Source organism: Diplotaxodon limnothrissa, linkage group LG3, assembly GCF_057381915.1.
Source record: "Diplotaxodon limnothrissa isolate DT_005_m linkage group LG3, D_limnothrissa_male_GT1.1, whole genome shotgun sequence".
NCBI lineage: Eukaryota > Metazoa > Chordata > Actinopteri > Cichliformes > Cichlidae > Diplotaxodon > Diplotaxodon limnothrissa.
This window is the reverse complement of record NC_140598.1, coordinates 38,642,456-38,669,752: the sequence shown is the minus strand read 5'-3', so window position 1 is coordinate 38,669,752 and position 27,297 is coordinate 38,642,456. Positions and strand designations below refer to the sequence as shown.

General features: G+C 42.3%; 3 protein-coding genes and 4 pseudogenes across 4 annotated transcripts; 6 read left to right on the top strand and 1 right to left on the bottom strand.

Annotated features, from left to right (window-relative positions):
* Positions 1–1,180: 1,180 nt before the first annotated feature.
* Positions 1,181–2,200, bottom strand: LOC146635786 (histone H2A-like). 2 transcript variants are annotated; one of them, XM_085349064.1, is made up of 2 exons: positions 2,166–2,200; positions 1,181–1,529 (listed from the first exon to the last, which is right to left on the bottom strand). In XM_085349064.1, the coding sequence occupies exons 1-2, from the start codon at positions 2,198–2,200 to the stop codon at positions 1,181–1,183; spliced, it is 384 nt and encodes a 127-aa protein (XP_085205190.1). The 2 variants fall into 2 exon arrangements, with proteins under 2 accessions (XP_085205190.1, XP_085205192.1); XM_085349066.1 differs by having other exon boundaries at positions 1,181–1,542; positions 2,182–2,200.
* Positions 2,201–2,525: 325 nt separating this feature from the next.
* LOC146635785 (histone H3) lies at positions 2,526–2,936 on the top strand. The gene has a single exon (XM_085349058.1). The coding sequence runs from the start codon at positions 2,526–2,528 to the stop codon at positions 2,934–2,936; it is 411 nt and encodes a 136-aa protein (XP_085205184.1).
* Positions 2,937–8,391: 5,455 nt separating this feature from the next.
* Positions 8,392–9,335, top strand: LOC146635784 (acyltransferase PGAP2 pseudogene; annotated as a pseudogene).
* A 523-nt stretch (positions 9,336–9,858) lies between these two features.
* LOC146635783 (phosphopantothenoylcysteine decarboxylase-like) lies at positions 9,859–10,467 on the top strand. The gene has a single exon (XM_085348900.1). It carries the CDS (start codon positions 9,859–9,861, stop codon positions 10,465–10,467), a length of 609 nt encoding a protein of 202 aa, XP_085205026.1.
* Positions 10,468–12,254: 1,787 nt separating this feature from the next.
* On the top strand, positions 12,255–12,690 carry LOC146635782 (histone H2A-like; annotated as a pseudogene).
* A 1,675-nt stretch (positions 12,691–14,365) lies between these two features.
* On the top strand, positions 14,366–15,662 carry LOC146635781 (pre-mRNA-splicing factor CWC25 homolog pseudogene; annotated as a pseudogene).
* Positions 15,663–16,064: 402 nt separating this feature from the next.
* Positions 16,065–16,354, top strand: LOC146635780 (putative protein BRICK1 pseudogene; annotated as a pseudogene).
* The last annotated feature ends 10,943 nt before the right edge of the window (positions 16,355–27,297 follow it).

Here is a 27,297-nt window from a genome sequence, read left to right as displayed (position 1 = left end):
AGGGGAATTAAATTATTTCAAAATAGTCTTGAGGTTTACTTCTTGACCTCACCGATTCTTTGGATATCCCAGCTGAAGAAGAGTCCGGGGCTGCCCTGTGTCCCCCTCCACAGCAGTTTTCCACTAATTCTATTGTTCAGTCTGGGGGGGCTGTCCTCTAACCAGACTAGTAACTGTGGCTTCTTGTTCTTGGCTGAGGCAGCTTTCACTCACTTTATAACAGGCAGACCCCCACTGTCAATGCATTTTTCATACTATACAGTTACACACCAAAGTTTATCGCTGAACCAACTGATTTGGCACGTCAGAGGTCAGCAACTTAATGTCATTCTTGGGAGCTTTAAGGTCGCATGAAATGCTTTGAGAACACAAATCCACTATTGTCCTTAAAACAGGGGTTGACAAAGACATTCTAACAAAAGCCACACTTAGGAATCATTTCCTGTTCTTCTGATCACCAGCTGCCCCCTATTATCCAAGCAAACTCTATTGTAATAGTTTTATTCTACTCACAATAGACACAAAAACCTAAGCGTAGATGTAAGTGACTTTGCAAAATGTCCCAAATTCAGCAGCAGTGCTGAACACGTTGCAAACAGCTGCACATTTTCCTCCCTCTGTACCAAACAAGTCCACCTGTCCCTCTCCACCTGTTTGGTGTTATGATTTCCTGTTGCGTTTGTGGTCTTGCCACATCATGAACTGTGTGTTGTCCGTTTCCATGAGCTTAGAAACTGTTTTAATTATAAAGCGAGTGAACCATGATGAGTGTCCACAGTCAGTTATGAAGCTAATAATTAGTGACATCCAATTTACTCTTAATTAGTAAGATGAGCAATGAGGTTGAACACGACCCCTAACCACAACGCAGGAGACAGAGCTTTTTGCTTTAGTTTTATATCAAGACCTAAAGTTAGTTTTATTCACAAAAGAATAGACTAAACACACAGAGCTTTGGAGTTAATGAAAGTAGTTTTTCTTTGAAAGTGGATTTCAGTCCCTGATTATGTAAGATGACATGAATAAATGTACATTTCAAAGTAAATCAAGATGCATAATCTACATTTCCCAGTACACAACTTGTTACAAACACCATAACAGCAAGAAGGATGTTTGCTCAGAGAGAAGTGTGTGGCTCTTAAAAGAGCCTTTGTTTTTGGTGAAGCCGAGCGCTTTGCGTTTACTTGGCCTTGGCGGGCTTTTCGGTCTTCTTGGGCAGCAGCACAGCCTGGATGTTGGGCAGCACACCACCCTGAGCGATGGTGACTCCCCCCAGGAGCTTGTTGAGCTCCTCGTCGTTGCACACAGCCAGCTGCAAGTGACGTGGGATGATACGAGTCTTCTTGTCGCGGGCTGTGTTGCCTGCCAGCTCCAGGATCTCAGCGGTCAGGTACTTGAGCACAGCTGCCAGGTAAACAGGGGCGCCGGCTCCTACACGCTCGGCATAGTTGCCTTTGCGCAGCAGTCTGTGGACACGACCCACGGGGAACTGAAGCCCGGCACGGGAAGAGCGGGTCTTGGCCTTAGCTCTGCCTGACGTTCATGCCTCCAAAGATGACTCATCTGGTTTCTGAAGATACTCTTTGACAAGACTGACAATTGTCGATACTTCTGCCATGGCACCTTTACCTTCATCTCCACACACTAGCTTTTTGGCAACGCAGGGGATTTCCACATATCCAAACTCTTTCAGTCTGGATACCTGCTGGGCTGTAATAGGATGCAGCCACATAGCTGTGTTCATTGCAGGGCAGAAGAGAAGAGGACGACTGGTATCCCAGGCTCTTACCACACACGTCAGCAGATTATCACAAATACCACTAGCAATCTTTCCAAGACTGTTGGCATCAAGAGGGGCAATGACAAGTAGATCTGCCCAACGCCTTAGCTCAATGTGTAGCACAGGGTCAGATCTCTGTTTCCACAGCTCCCATTCATCCTCGTCACTGTAGATTTTGACTGACACCTCAGCAGAATTATAGAAGTGCTTGGCATGCTCTGTAGTGACTACTCGTACATCCACCCCAGAGAGTTCAAGAAGCTGGGAGACCAAAAGAGGCAGTTTCAAGGCTGCAACACTCCCTGTCACTCCAACAAGGACATTAAATGTCCCGGAAGTTTTCAACAAATCAGTTTTTAAACTTGACATGTGGTCGTCTTGCTGCCTGTCAGCAAAAAGAGTCTTGCCGCGCCCACTCATTTTGACAGGTTCTGTTCTTCGTAGTATCGAGACTAAGAGAAAATGTAGCCCGATCAGCTCAAAGCCTCGCTTATATTTCCGCAGAGCGCGGGCGGATTCGTCACGCACCAATCGCAGAGAGGCTTGCGGCAGCGCGCAACATCAATGCACTTTTATCCAATGAGCAGCACACACCGAGGCGGGGCGATGCTCCACGTGGAGCCCGTCACCAATCACGAGCCGTAGCGGCACCGCGTCACAGCCAGTCACACACTTTAAGAGCAGCGAGTCTCCTCTGTTCGCTACATTTTATGCTCGTATCACAAGAAAAGAAAAGTGAGGAAGAATGGCACGAACCAAGCAGACTGCTCGCAAGTCTACTGGCGGCAAAGCCCCCAGGAAGCAGCTGGCCACTAAGGCCGCTCGTAAGAGCGCCCCGGCCACCGGAGGCGTCAAGAAGCCCCACCGTTATAGGCCTGGTACCGTGGCTCTGCGTGAGATCCGCCGTTACCAGAAATCCACCGAGCTGCTAATCCGTAAGCTGCCCTTCCAGCGCCTGGTCCGCGAGATCGCTCAGGATTTCAAGACCGACCTGCGCTTCCAGAGCTCTGCTGTCATGGCTCTGCAGGAGGCCAGCGAGGCTTATCTGGTCGGACTCTTCGAGGACACAAACCTGTGCGCCATCCACGCCAAAAGGGTCACCATCATGCCCAAAGACATCCAGCTGGCTCGCCGCATCCGCGGAGAGAGAGCTTAAGCTGCACGCTCTCCTACCAACAACTGCTCTTTTCCGAGTCACCTCACTCACACCAAGAGCTCGCTCCAGTAGTAGCAGTAGTATCTCGTACTCACACTTCAATCTTCATGCTCTTTTTATTCTGGAAACGACAGTCGGCATGAACATGGAATTCACTAACTTCCGTAAAAAAAAAAAAAAGAAAGTAGTTTTGTAAGCATGAATTGTTATGCTAAATGGCTCCCTCCTTTAATTATTCACATATTATTTTCCAACGCTCATCACATTTCAGTTCTTTGTACTAGACAATATGATAGACAAAGTGCTCCAGCGTAGACTCCTATTGTTTAAATATGCTATAAAATACTATAAACTATAGACATGACAGTAAGGCAAACATGTTAATATTAGTTTGCAGAGGCTGTTAAAATGTTATCTAACGTTAACATGTTGGTGACACAATTTCATCCTAATGGTACTGACCTATTCATAGGATTCATTTGAGACATATCAAGATCTTCACGAATTGACAGAAGCACTGAAGCAGCTACCCATTTTATTCTTGTCATCTATGTCCTATTGTCACGTGACAGAAGAACCAAAACAGTGTCCTATAACTGAAGTAATGTTGTTAAGTCCTTAAAGTCATATAATTTTATTGTCATAACTGTATTTCAAGCTTTTTTTTATTTTTGTATGATACCTGATTTATATGGAATATGGCTGAAGTAAACTAAAGTCTGAAATTCTTAGTTGGTCATTTGTTCAATAGTAATTTAGAAGAAGAAGAAGAAAACTTTATTTGTCAATTTCTTCAAATGTACTTGCCATACAAAGTAATTGAAATTACATTTCACACTGTCCCATTGACAACAATAAAGTGCAGATGCACAACAAAAACAGCCCTAACAATAAGGTAATATTAAATAGGTAACAGGATAGAAGCGCCATTCGTCACAGGGAGGCGCCCGAGCGAGATGAGCCATACCACGCCTCTCATGCTTTCGGATAATAATTTGTCTTGTATATATATATATATATATATATATATATATATATATATATTGCCTGTCCCGTTTGGCTCTTTTGCCATCAGAATTGTTGTCTAAAGGCAAAGAAAGATGCCCAACGGATTTACTTTACCAAATTGACCATCCCAGCCTTGCCGTAATGGTCCATTTGATTCACCTTTTATTGTTTATTTTATTTTCACTTGCTGAATACGGGACAGACTTGACTGGGGGAAAGAAGGGGAGAAAGAAAGAAGGAAAGAGAAACAGCTGAGAAGAGGGACGGGGGAGAAGGGCAAAAAACAAAAACCAACAGAATGAGCAGAAAAAAAAAGAAATAAATAAAAAATGCATATATCAATCACCTGGATCACCTGCTGAGAAAGAAAAAAGAAAACAAGCAGAAGAGAACAAGAGTAATAGAATAAACAACATCACAATGATATATGGGAATATGACAGTAAATACTAAATATTAGTTTCTAAAATTGACGGCGTCTTCATTAATCCCATGCAAACGTACACCTATCTGGAACAACCCTGTCTTGTATATTTTTAACTATTAAAAGATTTTCATCTTGATTTGCATACTTATATTGAATTACACCTTCATTTTTGGTTTCATTAATTTTTTTATAGATATTTTTCGTATTATCTTGGAGAATATCCATCCATTCACTTCCGCTTGTCCTTTTCAGGGTCGCGGGGGGCGCTGGAACCTATCCCAGCTGTCATAGGGCGAGAGGCGGGGTACACCCTGGACAGGTCGCCAGTCTGTCGCAGGGCCAACACACAGGGACTAGGGTCTCATCTTCATCACAGTCGGTCATAGGACATTTCATGGTGGTAACAAAACAACTCCACTTCACCACCGCCCTCACAGGGAGGCGCCCGAGCGAGATGAGCCATACCACGTCTCTCATGCTTTCGGGTAATAGTTTGTCTTGTATATTTTTAACTATTAATAGATTTTCATCTTGATTTGCATACTTATATTGAATTACACCTTCATTTTGTATTCCATTAATTTTTTTATAGATATTTTTCGTATTATCTTGGAGAATATTTAAACTATATTGTTCCCATTGACTTGATAAGTCACCAAACATAAGTCTGTGGTATGGAACGCCCGCTCTGGCCCTGCCTCTTTTCTTTTGCCACAATTGCTCCTTCCCTCGAACCCACGGGGCACCCCGAGAAATTGCGCTTTGAGTAATTTTTATAAAAGGAATTCGCAAAACAATCTCTAAGTCTGGGGCTCCCAAACCCCCGTGCTTCCTACTCTTGTACATAAATTTTCTCTTAGTCACTTCTCGATTGGATCCCCAGATAAATTTAATGCACATCTTACTTATTTTCATTACAGTTGTTCTCGGAGGAGGAAAAATTGCGGCAAGGAAAAGAAGTTTCGAAATTATGTGTGTTTTTACAATATTAATACGCGTTTTATAATTTGTATCTTTATTTTCCCATTTCATAATTTCCATTTTAATTTCATTTTCTTTCTTATTCCAATTTAGTAAACTAGAGTCAGTATTATCAATCCATATACCCAAAATTTTAATCTCCCTACAAAGAGAGATCATCATGTTAGGTTGTCTGGTCTGATGTCCAAGCCACACCCCTTCAGTTTTTTCTTGGTTAAGCTTGGCACCTGATGCCTGTTCGTAGTGTTGTAATATCTCCATAACTGAAGACAGTTCGTTTTGATTTCTAATTATCACCGACACATCATCTGCATACGCCAAAGCTGCGATTTTATGGGATTTGTCAAGGACGTATCCCTTAATCCGTTTATCATCATTTATCCTTTTCAATAAGGGATTAATTGCAAGGACATATAACGCAGCACTCAAAGGACATCCTTGTTTAACCCCGTACTCAGCACTAAAAGGGGGTGAGAGCTTTCCATTTACCTTAACTTGCACTAGGGACTTTTTATAACTCAATTGAATAATGGAAATAAATTGGTCCGGGAAATTATAAGCTTTCATTACTTTCCATAAATAGGAGTGGGAAACAGAATCAAAAGCCCTCCTTTGATCTAATCCTAAAATGCAGAGTTCTGAATCCTTTCCATTATAAATAATTTCTCTTAACATACTTAAGTTATCCCACATCAATCGTCCCTTAATTGCGCATGTTTGTTCCTTTTCAATGATAATATCTAATACATCCTCTAGTCTGGACATAATTATTTTAGAAAAAATTTTATAATCTACATTCATTATTGTCAGTTGCCTATAATTGTTAATGTCTTCTCTATCACCTTTCTTATATAATAAACACATAACTCCCTCATAAAACGATTTACCCATTGTTTCTCTTTCTATTCCTTCATTAAAATACTGAGTTAACAATTCAGACAGTTCTTTACTCACAATTTTGTAAAATTCAGAGGGGAGTCCATCCAGACCAGGTGTTTTATCGGTACTAAGTTGGTTAATTACTGACTCCACTTCCTCTCTTTTAATTTTTCCAATCAAAGTTTCATAAATGACAGGATCTAATGGTTCAACCTCACTCAAAAAATTGTTAATAGCGTCGCTGTTTGTAGCTATGGATGAAAACATCTCCGAACAATAGTCTCTAATCACTTGTCTTTTCCCCTCTTCTTTAAAAACTGACTTTCCATGTTTATCCTTAATTGAGACAATAAAATCATTCCGACTTTTCTTTTGATTATTAAAAATCATATAATCGCTGTTCCCGTGAAAGTCAGTACGTCGCAACATATTAAATAAAACTTCTCTATTGACTCGATCAATGTCCTCTTTAAGAGACATCATTTGATTTTCCTCCTCCTCTTCCTTCTCCTTCTTATTTCTTAAATATATATATCTACACACATCTTCGTTATATTTTACATTCTTTGCATGATTTAATTCTCTCGCTTTAAATTTAAAAAATTGACACATACGTCGTTTAAGGAGCTCCCAAAGTTCCGAGAAAGAAGTAGTAAAAATCTTAAGATGTAATATTTTCTTAATTTCAGATTTAACTTCGAACCTAAGTAACTCGTCTGCTAACAAGGATGTATTCAATTTCCAATAGTTCAAAAATTCATGGGGACAACACGACACTGTTGCCATAACCACCATATGATCTGAAAAGTCTGTTAAAAGAGTGTCATATTTCAGACCTTGAACATTATGTGATATGTAGAATCTATCAATCCTTGTTTTAGTTAACGAATCGAATCTAGTGTAGTGGACGGTATGTGGATGCAAGTGCCTGTATAAATCACGGAGTGCTGCTTCCTTACAAACTTTAACCAACAATTTGCTTTCTCGCAATTCTCTAAATTCAACCTTGGATATTCTGTCAGTAGCTTCAGTAACAATGTTAAAATCTCCACACAAAATTATATTAAAACCAATCTCTAATAAATACTTCAGTTTTTTCAGTAATTGTATCTTTTTCGTTCGTTCGGGTGCATTATAAACATTAATAATACGCAACTTTTGCCCGTAATAACAGCAATCAACAAGGAGGAGTCGTCCCGGTATTATGTCTCTTCTTTTGATTATATTCACCGCATCTTTTTTAAAGAAAATACCCACTCCGTCAGAGCTGTCTTCCCCTATCGATATTATTGAATGGGCAGTGTTCCACATTTTATTTAATTCACATACATCTTCATCACAGTCGGTCATAGGACATTTCATGGTGGTAACAAAGCAACTCCATTGTACCACCGCCCTCACAGGGAGGCGCCCGAGCGAGATGAGCCATACCACGTCTCTCATGCTTTCGGGTAATAGTTTGTCTTGTATATTTTTAACTATTAATAGATTTTCATCTTCATTTGCATACTTATATTGAATTAAACCGTTATTTTTGGTTTCATTAATTTTTTTATAGATATTTTTCGTATTATCTTGGAGAATATTTAAACCATAATGTTCCCATTGACTTGATAAGTCACCAAACATAAGTCTGTGGTATGGAACACCCGCTCTGGCCCTGCCTCTTTTCTTTTGCCACAGTTGCTCTTTCCCTCGAACCCACGGGGCACCCCGAGAAATTGCGCTTTGAGTAATTTTTATAAAAGGAATTCGCAAAACAAGCTAAGTCTGGTGCTCCCAAACCCCCGTGCTTCCTACTCTTGTATGCGTCCACTCATTTTCCCGAAGCCTTGTAGAAACACTACTTGGTTCGTGCCATTCTTCCTCACGTTCCTTTCCCTGTGATAAGAGCATAAAATGTAGCGAACAGAGGAGACTCGCTGCTCTTAAAGTGTGTGACTGGCTGTGACGCGGTGCCGCTCCGGCTCGTGATTGGTGACGGGCTCCACGTGGAGCATCGCCCCGCCTCGGTGTGTGCTGCTCATTGGATAAAAGTGCATTGATGTTGCGCGCTGCCGCAAGCCTCTCTGCGATTGGTGCGTGACGAATCCGCCCGCGATCTGCGGAAATATAAGCGAGGCTTTGAGTTGATCGGAGCTAGCCTCGGGAGCCGTGAAGGATGCTTCAGGGGCCGTACAGCAACCTGGACCGGGACCGGCTCCTCATCCGGCTGCCTTTCAAAAGCTTCTCCGTGGGGACGTTTCTGCTGCCGGTGACCGGCTTCATCGCCTGTATCTTCATCTCCCTCTGGTACCACTATGAGGAAGCGACGTACACGCACTGTAAGGTGTCCAACTACCTCCCGTCCATCAGCTCCGCCATCAGCGGTGCGCCCGAGCGCTACATCTGGAGCGGCTGCATCGGGCTCCACTCGGCGCCGCGGTACCTGGTGGCCTTCGCCTACTTCAGCTTCTACCGCAGCCGCTTCGCCGACAGGCTGCCGGAGCTGCTGCTGAGCGGGCTGGCGCTCCTCTGCAGCCTCGCCGAGAACACCGGCCTGGTGATGCTCACGTACGTGTCGTCCACGGAAACCTACAGTGTTCATAAGTACGGGTTCATCACGTTCATAGGGAGCTCGCTGGTGCACATGCTCATTACGTGCTGGCTGTGGTACGTCATCAAGAGACACTACGTGAGCTCAGAGGAAGTGACATCATATCACTGGAAGCTGCGTCTCTTCCTGGTCAACATCAGCTGCTGTGTGATCGCTGCCTACTTCTTCAGACGCCACAACAAATACTGTGAAGCAGGAATCTACTCCCTGTTCGCCACCTTCGAGTACCTGGTGGTCTTCTCCAACATGGCCTTCCACATGACGGCCTTCTGGGACTTCGGGAGCAAAGAGGTGACCGTGGCCACGCCGCTGGAGGACAAACGATACTGAGCAGGAGGGGGCGGGGCGTTAATGCCATTTCTGAACTCAAGAGCAGAGAGAGGAGTCTGATGACATCATTCCAACGACACCCTGACCTTCGGAGCAGGACGGCGTGATGGAGACGTGGACCAGAGTTCTTCTTCTGTTGTTGTTTCTCTAGTGTGCCTGTGTCTTTGAATCATCAGAAATGATGCGTATTGATGATGTCACACTTGTTTACAGAAACAGCTGATCAGGGTTTTAATGGTTTTATTTCCACACAGATAAAAACCATCAGAGACTAAATAAATGTGATGGTGATGATGATTTCATGGTGGTGTTCTTCATCCTCGTCGTCACCAGACGTTTAGTTTATTAAAAACAAGAAAAGCTTTTCCAAAGTGGCCGATGAATAAACGCTGAAGGAGAAAGTGTTGGAAATGTAAAGAAATACAAATGAACCTTTGAGTAAAGAACAAAATGTTTTGACAGAAATCAGAGAGGCTCAGACGGTCTGAACATGTGAAGAGGACGGAGGCGGAGCTGCCGGCCTGCAGTGTTTGTATCTTAAACAATCCTGCAGCACGTTACTGAGAGCACACAGGAAATCGTTTTAGTTACACAGGACGTGAAACGTTGCACGCCGGTTGGAGGCTCACAGACTTTAAAGAAGAAAAAAAAAAAAGCAAGACTCTTTTTGCTCTTTTTGCTGACAGGCAGCAAGACGACCACATGTCAAGTTTAAAAACTGATTTGTTGAAAACTTCCGGGACATTTAATGTCCTTGTTGGAGTGACAGGGAGTGTTGCAGCCTTGAAACTGCCTCTTTTGGTCTCCCAGCTTCTTGAACTCTCTGGGGTGGATGTACGAGTAGTCACTACAGAGCATGCCAAGCACTTCTATAATTCTGCTGAGGTGTCAGTCAAAATCTACAGTGACGAGGATGAATGGGAGCTGTGGAAACAGAGATCTGACCCTGTGCTACACATTGAGCTAAGGCGTTGGGCAGATCTACTTGTCATTGCCCCTCTTGATGCCAACAGTCTTGGAAAGATTGCTAGTGGTATTTGTGATAATCTGCTGACGTGTGTGGTAAGAGCCTGGGATACCAGTCGTCCTCTTCTCTTCTGCCCTGCAATGAACACAGCTATGTGGCTGCATCCTATTACAGCCCAGCAGGTATCCAGACTGAAAGAGTTTGGATATGTGGAAATCCCCTGCGTTGCCAAAAAGCTAGTGTGTGGAGATGAAGGTAAAGGTGCCATGGCAGAAGTATCGACAATTGTCAGTCTTGTCAAAGAGTATCTTCAGAAACCAGATGAGTCATCTTTGGAGGCATGAACGTCATATTGTACATCCAAGCAAAGGCCAAAGCAAAAGAAACACTATGCCTTGTTGTTGGATTTGTCAAACTGCCACGGTCCAACACACTCATGGTAAACACATTTACTTGCTTTCACCTGTTTTACTTCATAAATCCACTTCTTAGAATGTGTGGGTGTGTCCAGAACATCATGACTGAGATCTCTCTAAATCCTCTTTTGGTATTGTTAAACCTGTTGGGGCACAGCGGCTTTACATTTCAAAGACGTGCATTGACTTTTTCAACATTAATTCCCATCATATCACCTCTGGAGCCTGATCAGCCCAGAGGTTAAAAACAAAAAAGTTGGTAGTGTGAGACGTTAATTTTTAGCTGTCACCATCAGTTTTTTGAGGTACATTTTAAACAGTTTTGTGTTGTTTTTTTGTATATTTATTTTGTTTAGATAGTAACACATTATTTGGTATCCCAAGTAACATAAAAGATAAGGTAGCAACAGCTGCATCTCTCAGAGATGACATGAAAGTGCGTTTTGTATTATACATTTTTTCCTGACTTGAACAGACAGTTTGAGCCTGTTTACGATGTGCTCGACTTGTTTTTCCTGGAAAGGCTTTCCTCTGAATTTACCTTTGTTTATTCTTTTTGTTTAATGTTAGCTGACGTATTCAGATATAGATATAAGGATAATGAAAACTGCGACATGCCACATTACTGTTTGCTAAGTACCACCCTAAATGAACATCTAATAATATACCTGTTAAAAAGGCCATATTTATACTCCAAGCTGTAAAATGTGTGATTATACATTTTGTTTATTTGCTAAAGGAACTAAAATTTTTGTCATTATCAAAGGGAAAGAGACAAAAGTGCAACAAGTTAAAATTTCAGTCATGTATTCCCATCAGATTCATGAAAGCCGTTGTAATTTGGGGTTTTCTGTGGGTTTTAATTAGTTCTTTGAAGTGTCCTTTTTCCAGGATCGATTATTGAGCATAATCAATCATATCAGACATACAGGATGTGCCTTTAATGACTTAAAAAAACAAGAATTGGGTGCATGAGAATTTCTAACTCTGGTTGTTTTCCTTTTAAGCATAGTCCACACATTTTCATTAGGGTCGGGGAAGGTGATTCCTGAAGCTTGCCTTATCTATTCCAAAACCAGGTTTAGTTTTTGGATTGTTGTCCTGTCCAGCTCTTGATTTGAGAAAAAGTTGACGAATTTGGAGGTAGTCCTCCTCCTTTAATATTCTGCCAGTATTGCTGGAAGCAAAACAGCCCCAGAGCATGCTGCTACCACCACCATGCTTGACAGTTGCTACAGTGTTTGTCCATTTGAAAGCCTCACCTGTGCTCCTCCTAAACATACCTCTTTATTGTCTCAATCTTTGTCACATCTTTGACCATAAAACATTTTTCCAGAAGGCTTGTTCACATGTGGACAGCTGCAAATTTCAGTCGAGCTTAAAGGGTTTGCTTTTGGAGGAGGAGCTTCTTTCTTGGTTGGCAACCTCTCAGTCACTAAAAGTTGTAATCAGTCGCTAACGACGAGTTATTAGACCTTGGCTTTGTCGACCTAAGACACTGTAGAACCTTCAGCACCAATTATTAAAAAATGTAAGTAAGTGCATGTATATATTTGAGCCTGCATTTATATTTTGACCCTGTGTGGATAAGAGACAATCCAAAATGAATTCTTGTTTTTTTTGTTTTTTAAAGTCACTGAAGATGAATGGTGAACAATCATTCCACTCTGGGAAAGTTTTAAAATAATAAAAAGCCCAAAATTACCATGACATTCATGCCCATGGTGTGTATATGTAAGCTTGGTTGTTCATATGTGTGTGTATATAAAATAAATGATAAAATATGCAAGACTGGAGGCAAAGCCAGAGCTAAGGCCAAGACCCGCTCATCCCGTGCCGGGCTTCAGTTCCCCGTGGGTGGTGTCCACAGACTGCTGCATAAAGGCAACTATGCCGAGCGTGTAGGAGCCGGCGCCCCTGGCAGCTGTGCTCGAGTACCTGACCGCTGAGATCCTGGAGCTGGCTGGCAACGCAGCCCGCGACAACAAGAAGACTCGTATCATCCCGCGTCACTTGCAGCTGGCTGTGCGCAATGACGAGGAGCTCAACAAGCTCCTGGGGGGAGTCACCATCGCTCAGGGTGGTGTGCTGCCCAACATCCAGGCTGTGCTGCTGCCCAAGAAGACCGAGAAGCCCGCCAAGGCCAAGTAAACGCAAAGCGCTCGGCTTCACAAAAAAACAAAGCCTCTTTTAAGAGCCACACAATTCTCTCTGAGCAAACATCCGTCTTGCTGTGACTGTGTCTGTAACATTTTGTGTATTGGGAAATGTAGATTATGTATCTTGATTTATTTTGAAATGTATGTTCATTCATGTCATCTTACATAGTCAGGGACTGAAATCCACCTTCAAAATATACTATCATGAGTGCTTAAGCAGTGTGTTTCTTTTATTCACAAGACAAGAATAGAGGGTCTTAATATAAAGTCAAATTAAAACTAAAGCAAAAAGCTCTCAGTCTCTCCTGCTGAGTGGTTGAGGCTTGTGCCTTGTTCAACCTCATTGCTCATCTTACTAATTTAGAATAAATAGGATGTCACTAATTATTAGCTTCATAACTACCACTGTAGACACTCATCATGGTTCACTCGCTTGATAATTAAAGCAGTTTCTACGCTCATGGAAACAGACAACACGTGGTACATGACACTGTGGCAAGATCACAAACCTTGTCAAACACAATAGGAAATCATAACGTGAGGAGAGGGACAGGTGGACTTCTTTGGTGCTGCAGAAACTACCCAGGTACAGAGGGAGGAAAATGTGGAGCTGTTAGCAACATGTTCAGCACCACTGCTGCTAAATATGGGACATTTTGCAAAGTCACTTACATCTACGCTTAGTCAACCCCTGTTTTAAGGACAGTAGTGGGTTTGAGCAGGATTCGAACCTGGGCCTCCTGGTCTCAAGGCGGCTATTCATCCCATTGTGTTCTCAGAGCATATCATGCGACCTTAAAGCTCTCAAGAATTCCATTAAGTTGCTGAACCCTGACCTCTGACGTTGCAAATTAGTTGGTTTAGCTATAAACTTTGGTGTGTAACTCTGTAATATCTATAAAAAAATTAATGAAACCAAAAATGAAGGTGTAATTCAATATAAGTATGCAAATCAAGATGAAAATCTATTAATAGTTAAAAATATACAAGACAAAATATTATCCGAAAGCATGAGAGACGTGGTGTGGCTCATCTCGCTCGGGCGCCTCCCTGTGAGAGCAGTGGTACAGTGGAGTTGTTTCGTTACCACCATGAAATGTCCCATGACCAACTGTGATAAAGATGAGACCCTAGAACATCTTCTATTGGATTGTTATAGGACAACTGAGATCAGGCAGAAGATGACAGAGATTGGCTATGATGTGGATGTTAATATTAAAGCAGTTAAATATGGTTTGTTTAAAGAAAAAATGGGTGAAGACAAAAGGAGACTCTTTTGGTTAGTAATGTGTGTTATAAACACACATATTTGGAAAATCCGTGCCAAAGGAGTGTTAGAACAAAAGATGATAGGTAGTGATGTGGTGAGTAAACATACCATTACAGATCTGCGGAGAAGACGAACAATGGACCTGAAACTTGGGAAAGTTTTCCCCTGGAATGTATTGAAATTGTAAGTTTTAGAAGTGGTTTGTGGACTCAGATGCTCGATTTTCCTCCTTGTTTGACTTTTTCTTTAGTGAGTGGTGTGTGATCACGGTTTTGTATATGTAATTGAATATGTATGTACATTTTATATGTAATTTTGTATACTTTAAATAAAGTTTAAAAAAAAAAAAAAAGCAAGACTCGACACTCAAGCGTCGGCAGCTCCATTTTCCAGCTGGTGAAAAACTTTGGTGGTTTCACCTTCAGTCGCTAACGGTCAGTTTTGGCCATTTCCATTTCTCTTTGGGACTGAAAAGAAACGTTTTTCAAGATGGGAGGCGGTGATCTGAACTTGAAAAAGAGCTGGCACCCCCAGACTATGAAAAACACTGAGCGTGTCTGGAAAGCTGAGCAGAAACATGAGGCTGAACGTAAAAAGATCGGGGAGCTCCAGAAGCAGCTGAAGGAGGAACGAGCCCGAGAGGAAATGACAAAATATGCGGAGGAAACCGGCGTCTTAAAAAAAAAAAAGATGATCGGTTGGACTGGATGTACCAGGGCCCTGCCGGTCAGGTGTCCAGGGATGAGTACCTGCTTGGGTGCACCATTGACAAGCAGATCACTGACCAGTATGAGGAGCCAGAGAGCAGTCCCTCAGCTGAGACAGGCCTCCTGCCTGGGTCCATATTTAACCCCGCCACCCCTTCCTCCAGCCTCGATTTGGCTGCCAAGATCAGGGAAGACCCCCTGTTTGAAATCAGGAAACGTGAGGAAGCAAAGAAGAGAGAAGTCCTGACTAATCCAGTAAAGATGAAGAAAATTAAAGAAATGCTTCGCCAAAACCTTGATAAGAAAGACAAGAAAAAGAAGAGGAAGAAGGAGAAGGAAGGAGACAAAGACAGAAGGAGGGAAAAGAAGCATAAGAGGAGGAGTTCAAGTTTGAGCTCGGAGGAAGACGATGAGAAGAAACACAGGTCACACCCACGAGACAACTCCTCAGACACCAAATCTCATTCTCATCATCATCATCCAGGCTGTGGTCTACAGCTCCCAACAGACAGATATCAACAGACCTCGACCTCCTCCGGTCACTCAGGGCGGCGTGAGAGGAGCCGATCCCGATCACCTCACAGGAATTACAAGGACAGCCGCTCCTACTCTTCATCCTCCTCACATCGGAGTGAAAAGAAGCAGGAACCCAGAGCTCCCAGCCCACAGAAGGGCCGCTACCAGAGACAGAGGAACCACGTGCCCAAGAAGCTCTCTGCAGAGGAGATGGAGCGAAAGAAGCGTGAGATGATGGACCAAGCCAAGCAGCGGGAGGAGGACAGGGAGAATAATGTGAAGCGCTATAAGAGGCAGGACGAGCAGGAGAAGCAGAGGGAACAAAACGCCAAGCATGACCGCCACGCTGGCTTCATCCACAACATGAAGCTGGAGAGTGCCGCGAGCTCCTCCTTAGAGGACAGAGTGAAGAGAAATATACACTCCATTCAGAGGACGCCAGCCTCCCTGGAAAACTTCATGAAACGATAAAGACAAAAATTCACATTACATTCAATGAACTGACTAAAGACTGCCACACACCATTTTTTGACTGGGGCAGGTGAGCTGCGAGCCTGTCAGGAATTCAAACACAGGCTTTTAATTTGAAAAGCAGATGTCACAGTATTCATATGTACAGTACAAAAGGCCTGTTGTTACTTCATGTGTTTTAGCTACTTTCTTCAAAGCAAGACTCGGCAAGACCTACAATAAAGTCAGACGTGGAGGAGTTAATGCCGAGACTGCTGCCCGTGGAGTGTGGATCCGGTACCGTGGGCGACCTGGACCTGAGCGGACCGCCGAGAAACCCCCAGGAGTACCTCCGACAGGTCCAGCTGGAGGCTTCATTGTGCTTCCTGGGTGAAAGCAGAGGGATACTGCAACTCGTCCAACATGGCTGGCCAGGAAGATCCAGTGCAAAGAGATTCACCAAGACTGGGCGAATCGAGAGTACATAGAAGTAATTACGAGCAGCATCAAGAAGATCGCCGACTTTCTTAACTCGTTTGACATGCCGTGTCGATCTCGTTTGGCCACACTCAACGAGAAGCTGACAGCGCTGGAGAGGAGGATTAAATACATTGAGGCAAGGGTGACAAAAGGAGAAACCCTGACCTAGAAGTGGCCATTGAAACTCATAACACCCCCAACCTACCTGCCATCCCTCACCCTGAATTTTTGGACTAAGTGTGATGGACCCCACCCTCCTATTTTGGGACGATGTGGACCTTTTTTTTTTTTTTTTAATATATGGCTGGATTTGGTGTTATTTTATCTCATGACGCATTTGTACAGAGGATGTGTGTCTAACTGGGCTACCATTGATTCAAGCATCATTATATTCTATTACAAAACTAAGCTCCACTAGTATTGATTTAAAATAAGTCTGGAGCATAATTATGATTTATAAATTTTGTATCACTGCAGTTTGACCATCTGTGTTGTGTACAGTGTCACTTCCAAATGAAAGCTGTATCAAAAGAGGAACATTCGCCTGTGCCAAGATGAACTATTATTGTGTACTTACATTTAATAAGGGCCTCCTTGTACAACAAAGTGTTTGGTGATGTTTCAGAATTTAACTACTGTAATAAATTACCTTAAATTTAAAAAAAAAAAACCCTAACCCTTTTTTAAAACAGAGCTAGATAAAATTGTGCACAGTTAATCTTTAGTTATATTATAATAACAATTCTGTCTTGATATGCTGTCTTATCACAGGTTAATTTTTCAAAAAAGTTCTGGGTCGTGTAGCAGCCAACAACTCCTCCAGAGAGGCTGTCCTGGTCAAGAAGAAGTTCATGGCCCACTTCTCGGCAGAGGGAGCAGTGTCTTGGCAGCCAAAAGAATAGCCTGTTTGAAGACCCACTGACTTCCCCACAACCCTGCCTTTTAAAAATTTTCTTAATAAATGGAGGTCTACTCCAAAATAAACTAACCTCTCTTTATTCTCTTAAATAATTGATCTTCACTATGTTCCTATATAGTAGTATATTTTTTTCATTAGTATAACATGAAATTAATTCTACATGTGTCAAGCTGTGTGCCAATATTTGCTGTGTAGTAGAACTGAAGCATAAGTCATTACAAAAATTTATTTCAAATAATATAAAATTCTCAAACAGAAAAACATTAAACATAAATATATAAAATATAACTATTTACAGAGAGACAGGAATAAAAAGGACCCAGCTTAAAGTGGAAGAGCCTCAGGGGGAAGGAGGAGAAGAATAAGAACATTGTTTCTGCCCTGGAGAGCCTGCTGCCTCATCAGAAAACTACTGATTGCTGGGGTCCAATGTTTCCAAATTTAACACAGCTGTGCTGTTTTCAAAAACTAATTTATAAATTTGAAATTTTACAATTGTCTCGTGTGAGTCGGCATTGCTCTCAAGAGCAGGAACAAGGCTGAGGAGGAAATGTTCCGTTGGAGACTGGCATGGCCTCTTCAGGGACTCCAGGATGGCCAGCTCCACTGCTGATGGACCGTCCTGGGACCTGTCCCTTGTTCGCCTCGGAGCTGTCCTTCTCTGTGGGCCTGTAAAATACAACACAAAACAACACAAAGAAATGAGAAGGCTGCTACTAGATTTTCATTTTCAACATTGAAGAAAAAAAAAAAAAACAGGATATAAACAGATTGGTTGTAGATATTTAGTAAAGGTAATCACAAGGGAATCCAACAATCCATCGTGAGCAAATGCTTCGAGAAGCTGGTCAGGGACTTTGTTTGCTCTTCACTACCCGACTCACTGGACTCTCTACAATTTGCATACCACCACAACAGGTCCACTGATGATGCCATAGCCCTGACACTACATACTGCCCTGTCACACCTGGAGAAGAGAGACACGTATGTGAGAATGCTGTTTGTAGATTACAGCTCAGCATTCAATACCATCGTTCCCTCGAAGCTGGACAGGAAACTGCAGGATCTAGGACTGAGCAGCTCCCTCTGCAGCTGGATCCTTAGCTTCCTGTCTGACAGACACCAAGTGGTCAGACTGGGCAGCATCACCTCATCCCCCATCACACTGAACACTGGTGCTCCACAGGGGTGTGTACTGAGCCCTCTCCTGTACTCACTCTACACCTACGACTGCACGGCCACTAACAACTCCAACATCATTGTGAAGTTTGCGGACGACACTACAGTGGTGGGTCTTATCACCAACGGTGATGAGACGGCCTACAGGGAGGAGGTCAGCGCCCTGACCCACTGGTGTCAAGACAACCATCTCACCCTCAACGTTGCAAAGACAAAGGAGTTGATAGTGGACTTCCGGAGGTGCAGAGAAGTACACACCCCCATCACCATCAACAGCGCTGCTGTGGAGAGAGTGAGCAGCTTCCGGTTCCTTGGAGTACATCTGGCTGAGGATCTTACGTGGTCAGTACACACAAACAAAACAGTGAAGAAGGCGCAGCAGCGCCTCTTCTTTCTCAGGAGACTGAAAAGATTCGGCATGAGCCCCCGCATCCTCAGGACCTTCTATCGCTGTGCCATTGAGAGCATCCTCACTGGATGCATCACCACCTGGTACGGCAACAGCACCGCTTACAACCGCAAAGCTCTCCAGAGAGTAGTGCGGTGCTCTGAACGGATAATTGGAGGTGAGCTTCCCTCCCTCCAAGACATCTACAGGAAGCGGTGCCTGAGGAAAGCGGGGAGGATCATCAAGGACTCCAGTCACCCCAGCCATAAACTCTTCAGACTACTTCCCTCAGGAAGGAGGTTCTGCAGCATCCGGTCCCGAACCAGCAGACTGAGAGACAGCTTCTTCCACCAGGCCATCAGACTGCTGAACACGTCATAGACACCTCAGCTTCACTACTGGAACTTCAACATTATGCACTCCACACTGTATATAAATGCCACTTATTTTGCACATGTTCAACTACCAACCTCTATATATTTTATATATTTTATTTTATTGTTTACTCTATTTAATTTGTAAAATATGTATATACACACACACACACACACACACACACACACACACACACACACACACATAGAAAAACATTTAATATACACATCTAGTAATGCATACACTCTTATATTGTACATATATTTATTACTCTCAGATTTAGCCATTCTTATATTTTGTTTGTTTTATGTTATTGTATTTTTTTGCACACCTCTGTTGCTTGTGAAGCTCGCACACAAGAATTTCACTCGCATGTACTGTACCAGTGTACCTGCACATGTGATGTGACAATAAAAGTGATTTGATTTGATTCAGAGTAAAAAGCTATCAGTGCTTGCTGACAGCTGTTGCTACAATTACATACCTGTGGTTGCAGCAGCAGGAGCTCAGGGACCAGGGACTGGGGAGCCAGGAGATGCAACAGGGGATGCTCTGCTGCAGAATCAGTTGGTTCTATCAAGACAATATTAAATGTTAACAGGTTGAAAACAATAGTCATAGAGAAAGTATATACAGTGGTCCCTCATTTGTTGCAGGGGTTCTCAGAATAACTAGCCCCTCGCCACGCACTTTATACACTTTTTTCCCCACACACATGAACAGTAGTCACAGTTCTCACAAATTGATTCTCAAAGTGCAAACCTTTGTAGATTTCAAAACGTAAAAGTATTATTGAGGGTCCGAATGAGGGTCATAGTTATGGGTGTTTTTGTGCTGTATTTTCTATTGGACGTGATGGTTATCAAAACCAAACATGACAAATTTGGCAAGCGCAGGAGACACGACACGGAGGAGATTTGTCAATCAGGCTGCAGAATGCAAGGCACATTGTTGAAAGTTGTACTGTGCAATAAAAAAAAATCAGCGAAAAAGCGAGGCAGTGACGGATGAACAGCAGGACCACGGTGTGCTGTTTATTAATAAACAATAACATATATTTCTATATGACAACATGCATAAGAGCAGAAAGGTATTTGTACATCAGTGGGAAAATAGCGGGGCAGTGGGCGGGATTGCTAGCTTTTGTGCGGCTTCCCCGGGTCAGTCAAAAATTTCAAAAGAGAAATGAATGAACTTACCAGGTTGCCCGATCTCTTATGTTCCTCCAAGCTTGGTCCTTTTTATTCCTGTCTCAGTACAGAAAGAAGCTGGTGTCGTACAGCTCCGGGTGGTTTGCTACGGCTTGATTAGCCTTTCCTCCATATTGAATGAAGTACGAAGGGCTTTGGCTGGACCTGCCCCTTTGACCTAGGTCAGAGCCACGTCACCAGGCTCCTGATTGGTTGCCGCGGCGCGAAATGACGCTGGAGTTCAGATTTTTCCAACTCGAGCGGTAGACGCGATACGCGCGTATGCACAAAATGCAACAAAAAAAACTGACGCTCAATGGGAGTCGACTCTTCCCATTTGATGCGCGGATAAAAATACGTGCGCCAAACGCGCCCGATGCGCTACTTTGACACGCGTTTGACCGTCAAACGCTTCTGAATTTTCGCGGGACCTGCAATCATGCGTCATTGCACTTTTCCATTGACTTTACATGTAAACCTGACTCTCTGTTCAAATCACGGACAAACAGTATCCCACATTCTTGATTTTTAGTTCACAAACACTTGTTGTAATGACTAACTACTCCTGACATTTTGGAGATGTTAGCTCTTTATACAGTAAAGTTACAGTGGGATACAAATAACATCAGGCTGATCCTGCCACGATTTGTTCCCCGGTTCAAATCACGGACTAACAGTATCCCACAGCTGTTTCTGTTTTTGAACCCATTTTGCACAGAGAGGCATTTTTTGAAAAATGTATTGATAGCAATGTTGAATATTATTACACAGGGAAAAAACAACTACATGTAAAATAATCACACTGTGATGCCTCTGCCTTTCTAAATGGAGGGACAGTAACTGCGTGTGTATATGTAAGCTGTAAAACCTGAAGATAGTCAGAGTAACAGTATTTTGTCTCCATCTGCCATTCTGCAATTCATCTCATGTAAACAATAACGTGGCGCACAGCGTGACGTGAAAAAAGGCACATCCCTTTGATGTTGCGTGATAAACTCTGTATTCATCGTCCATGCATAAACAGTTGGAGGATGTGTTCGTGCGTGTGTGTGCGTGGGGGGGGTTCTTAATGAATTTTGAAGCCTCCTCAGGTGAAGAAAATCTGTGCCTTGCTCCATTATGTTTTATTTCTAGAGTGGCAGGGTAGAGCAGGGAGTATTCCACTCCTCTTTCCCTCAACTCCAACTTGATTTGTTTAAAGGACACACGCCGGTCCATGGTTAGTCGGGAGTAATCCGAAAAAAAAACATTATCTTCGCCCCACGCCATAGAATCTGGCCTTTCTCTCTGGCCACCCGAAGAATGCATTCTTAAGCACATAATTACTTCAGTAACTTGAGAGAGCTGATCTAGATACAATATTGATGTCGAGCTTGTAGTTTTGGGGTCCTATGTTGGCTGAGAGAGTCCTGTGCCTCTACCTAGTCCACAAATAGAAAAAAAAATCTCTGGTGTTTGTTCACTGAGTCCTGAAAAATCTGTGGAGGGTCTCGTAGGCTGACAGATGTTGAGGTTTCCTTTTACTATGAAAAATAAACTGAGACCTGCTTTACAGTTAGGGTTTCCAGAGAGGATCTGCACACTCTGATACAGACATGCTCTGTTGAATAAGGGGCGACACCTTGCAGTGTGGTCAGAGTCAAAGACCAGCCATCGGTGATAAATGTCTGCTAACAGAATAGTTCTGGTGACTAACTTTGCTTCTGCAGATTTGTTGTTTGTTTGTATTGTTTGCTGCCCTGATTGGGGAGTCTCTTCTAACTGAGCTGGTCACACACTAAACCAACACATCACATAATGATGGTGACTGTGAAGTTCACCATGCAAGAAACGACAGAGTTTATATGTTCATACACAAATTTGTAGTAACCAAATCAGTTTACAATTAAATGTTTTAATTTTTTCTAACAGAAAATAATTGCAATAAGTTAAAAAGCCATAAATATTTCTTTATTCCACTAATCTGATCAGACACGTTGGTGAAGAATTACAGAATTTCCCCATGTTGTTCTTTACGTGTGAAAACACTGCACTGAAACTGATGGGAAATACAAAAGGTTTCTTCGACCTGATAGTAAAGTGTCAGACACAACAGTGTCTATGAATTCTAACACTGAAATGACATCAGGAGCTCACAAAGCTTTTAAATTAGAGTAACACTTAAGGTCAGTGGATTAGATTGAGGAGAGGAAATAATTCCACTGATCTCTGTTAGTTTCTGATCTTTCTTCTTTTTAAACTTTTTGAAAGTAGATGGTGCAAACAAACTGTATCAGGCCTACCTCATAAGAATAAGAACATGTTACCTAATTATAGCCTTACTAGATCTCGTATTGTCTTTTTAAAGCCACACTTACAAACACAAAGTAAAAGAAGGTGAAGGAATTTATAAAAACAGAATTACAGATAAACTACTTACTGTTTTGGGCTCTTTGTCCTTCCCCTGGATGATAGGTTTGTGGTAGTGAAGCATGAATCTCTCTGGGGACTTTGTGTTTGAGTAAAAATTTGCCTGTTGTTCTTATGAACCCTGTGTCACATGTGTTTAGCTGGTTTCAGCTTCATGTTTGTTTTCTTTTTTGTCCCCGTCAAACGCTTCTGAATTTTCGCGGGACCTGCAATCATGCGTCATTGCACTTTTCCATTGACTTTACATGTAAACCTGACTCTCTGGTCGCGTCTATCGCGCTCGGTGTGAACACACCGTAAGAGCCGTGCTTAGAGAGAGCTTTGTAGTGAATCAGAAGAGTCGACTCCCATTGAGCGAGAGCCGGCTCCTCACTTAATTTCCTTTCACTGCTCAGCTCTCACACAGTGGCTCAGCTATGCTCCAATCCCTCCATATTGTGGCCAATCACATGCGAGGATATAGGATAATATCATTGTGTGAAAAACAGAGAGGGTGAGAGACGCAACAGTCAAGTGGAGCGTGCGTCTGTCCTCTCAGTAAGTGAGTGAAACAGTAGACAGCAGTGAGGAGGGCTGTGCGAAAGCAAGAACACATAAATATGCCTGAAACCCGTAAACAAAGCAGCATCTGGCTGCAGTTTAAAGACTTTTTTGTCTCGGTGTCATCTCGACTTTGTCTTGGTCTTGGTTTAGGCGGTCTTGACTACAAGTCTACAGTCTATAAGGGGAAAAAGCGAGGAGCAGAAGACTCGTTCCAACTTTCATTCTGCCAGTTTCTTCTCTCATCACATAAATACCTGAGCAGTGACAGAGACCGTGGGTGCAGCGTGTTTCAGAAACACGCTGCACCCACGGTCTAACACTAACACTAACACTGTTTCTCATCATGGCACAAAATACTGAGAAGCATCCAAGCTTTTGTAGGCCTTCAGATCCTATCCAGGATAACTTGAGGCCTTGTTGATAACATAATGATATAAATCATGTGGTGTGAAGTTGGGGAGAGTGCCAGAGTTGCAGGTCATAGAACCAGTAAACACACTGGAGACAATAAGTAAACATCCATATTCAGCCCTCTGTTACACAATTTTTCCAAAACGAGCAATTTACACTGTACACTTGTTTGTTTTCTCATAATTACCACCGTTTATTTCTTTCATTGGATTGGAAAACAAAACTGTGATTTTGGGGTTTGTTTAATTTAATGTTTGGTGTGATAATCACTGTAATATGTTTACATCCTTTGTAAAGATTTTGTGTATTTCAAGGGTAAAGCTTTCATCCGCACAAATCTTATGTGTCAGGAGAGAGACCTGACTGTTACCCCAACTTTGATTACATGAACTGTCACACACTCACCTTGATTGCTGACCAATCAGAAGAAAACTTCCTGATGGCGTGAACCCCAGTCCTCAGAGCTTGTTTCCCAGCTCTGTGGAGTGATCGATCTTCATGATGAGTCTTAAGCTCCCCATGGTGTTATTTTAACTTTGAAATATTTAATTTATGATTTCACTTTATTTGACTTATTTTTACTTACTTTGTTTATATTTCCAATGTTTACATTTTTTAGCTTTCATAATTCAACCGATCATCTAAAACAGAACTATTTCCCACCTCGGATTAATAAAGTGTTCAAGATTCAAGAAGTTTATTGTCATGTACACCACAAAACACAAATGGTTACGCAGAGCAATGAAATTCTTACTTTGCAGGTTCCCTTCACACGACCAAAAGAAAGTAATAATAAGCAAAAGCAGTGTTTTGTAGATCTTGTAGCTTACATGCGGGTGGAAACTGAATTGAAAGTGCAAGTAGTTATAACACTGTCAACAGTCGTTGTCAACACTGTATCTATCCACATATGTATATAACTTCCCCTATATGTGGCTTCATTACCTTGTATATAATTTATTTTCTGGCAATAAAACAGACGTAACAGTAAGAGATGTTTTTTCTTTGTAAAACAAAAATAATGACAGCAGACAAACAGAGCTGCTGCTGTCAGTCCCAGGACCATGTGGACTTTAACTCATGATGTTTATTGCCATGTACAAGATAATACAGTTCTTAACACCTGTCATTCACTTCTTGTTTATTTAAACAAAGATAAAAAATAGCAATTATAATCATCTTACCAGTGACATTGAGTTGACATCTTCCAACACTGAAGCCATAATCAGTGTTCACCTCACACAGGTAAAGACCCGAGTCATCAGTCCTGAGCCTGGATTTATCACTGATAAAGAGTTCACAGCGGATGTTGAGAGTTTTGGAGATCTGTCTGGTTTGGTGGTGAACGTCCACTCCAGTGTGATGTTGTGGTTCTCCTCTGCCTGATAGGAGGTCTGTGTCACATTGACTACAAATGATCCTGTTGAGGAGACAGAGAGGGAAAGAGAGGAGCAGACACACTGAGAACTGGAACAAATCTGTTGTTGAGCTTTATTTGGAGTTCATAAAGTGAAGCTGTAAACTAACCAGAGACACATGAGGTGAGGATGATGAGCAGCAGGATCCTGCAGATCATCTTCTCCCTGTGAGAGGAGACAGAGGCGAAGAGTCATCAACACATGAGGTCAAAGGTCAGTCAGTACAGCTAGAAGAAGGAAAATGTCAGTCAGATAATAACACTGACTGATCAAAACTACTTCAGTAACTTGAGAGAGCTGATCTAGATACAATATTGATGTCGAGCTTGTAGTTTTGGGGTCCTATGTTGGCTGAGAGAGTCCTGTGCCTCTACCTAGTCCACAAATAGAAAAAAAAATCTCTGGTGTTTGTTCACTGAGTCCTGAAAAATCTGTGGAGGGTCTCGTAGGCTGACAGATGTTGAGGTTTCCTTTTACTATGAAAAATAAACTGAGACCTGCTTTACAGTTAGGGTTTCCAGAGAGGATCTGCACACTCTGATACAGACATGCTCTGTTGAATAAGGGGCGACACCTTGCAGTGTGGTCAGAGTCAAAGACCAGCCATCGGTGATAAATGTCTGCTAACAGAATAGTTCTGGTGACTAACTTTGCTTCTGCAGATTTGTTGTTTGTTTGTATTGTTTGCTGCCCTGATTGGGGAGTCTCTTCTAACTGAGCTGGTCACACACTAAACCAACACATCACATAATGATGGTGACTGTGAAGTTCACCATGCAAGAAACGACAGAGTTTATATGTTCATACACAAATTAGTAACCAAATCAGTTTACAATTAAATGTTTTAATTTTTTCTAACAGAAAATAATTGCAATAAGTTAAAAAGCCATAAATATTTCTTTATTCCACTAATCTGATCAGACACGTTGGTGAAGAATTACAGAATTTCCCCATGTTGTTCTTTACGTGTGAAAACACTGCACTGAAACTGATGGGAAATACAAAAGGTTTCTTCAACCTGATAGTAAAGTGTCAGACACAACAGTGTCTATGAATTCTAACACTGAAATGACATCAGGAGCTCACAAAGCTTTTAAATTAGAGTAACACTTAAGGTCAGTGGATTAGATTGAGGAGAGGAAATAATTCCACTGATCTCTGTTAGTTTCTGATCTTTCTTCTTTTTAAACTTTTTGAAAGTAGATGGTGCAAACAAACTGTATCAGGCCTACCTCATAAGAATAAGAACATGTTACCTAATTATAGCCTTACTAGATCTCGTATTGTCTTTTTAAAGCCACACTTACAAACACAAAGTAAAAGAAGGTGAAGGAATTTATAAAAACAGAATTACAGATAAACTACTTACTGTTTTGGGCTCTTTGTCCTTCCCCTGGATGATAGGTTTGTGGTAGTGAAGCATGAATCTCTCTGGGGACTTTGTGTTTGAGTAAAAATTTGCCTGTTGTTCTTATGAACCCTGTGTCACATGTGTTTAGCTGGTTTCAGCTTCATGTTTGTTTTCTTTTTTGTCCCTGTCAAGTTTGTGCATCTTAGTCTCTGTCTCAGTGTTTGTTTCCTGTTTTATTTCTGTCTTATTTTGGCCCTTTGTGCATTTAAACCCTTAGTTGGGAATAAATGTGGATTTTCTGCTTCAGAAGATAAAGGTCAGTTTTGCGATTTGTGAAGTTTGCCCTTTAATCTGGATTTTGGCTCAGCTTCCAGCTACACTGTGACATAACTATGGCAATGATGAGATACAGATCTCCAGTGAAGGTGTCGCCATGATGAGCAAAGCAAGGCTTCATGAAAGATTTGAAGTGTTTGTGCTTGTATTGACGATTCAAAACAATCTGAAACCATCTCCACAGTGGCACCTGCTGGACAATTTGGCTATTGTCATCTCTTGATCATATTCTCTGAAATGGTGACACAGACAAGTTCTGCACAACTCCAAACAAAACCACTTATCATACCAGACCATCCATAACTCTGATCATCACATTTTGGAGAAATCCTCAAAGAAACAAGGCACCTTGCCTTTTATTGGATAGTAATAGTGAAAATGAAGAGTAAAGTGCAGAGGAAGAGGGAGACGGGGAAGACATGCAGCAAAGGGCCGCAGGTTGGACTCGAACTCAATCCGCTGTTTTCCACTGAGCTAAACTGGCCCCCGTGTTTGGTTGACTTTTAGGTTTTCTAGCACTTCTAGTTTTACTAAACTGAAAAGTAACTGAAAACGGCTAAATCACCAAAACACAGACTTCACAGAGGAGGAGCAAGCAGCCACCAGACAAAGCTCACCAAGGTGGGAGAGTTGACAGGACACACCCACACAAGGTCA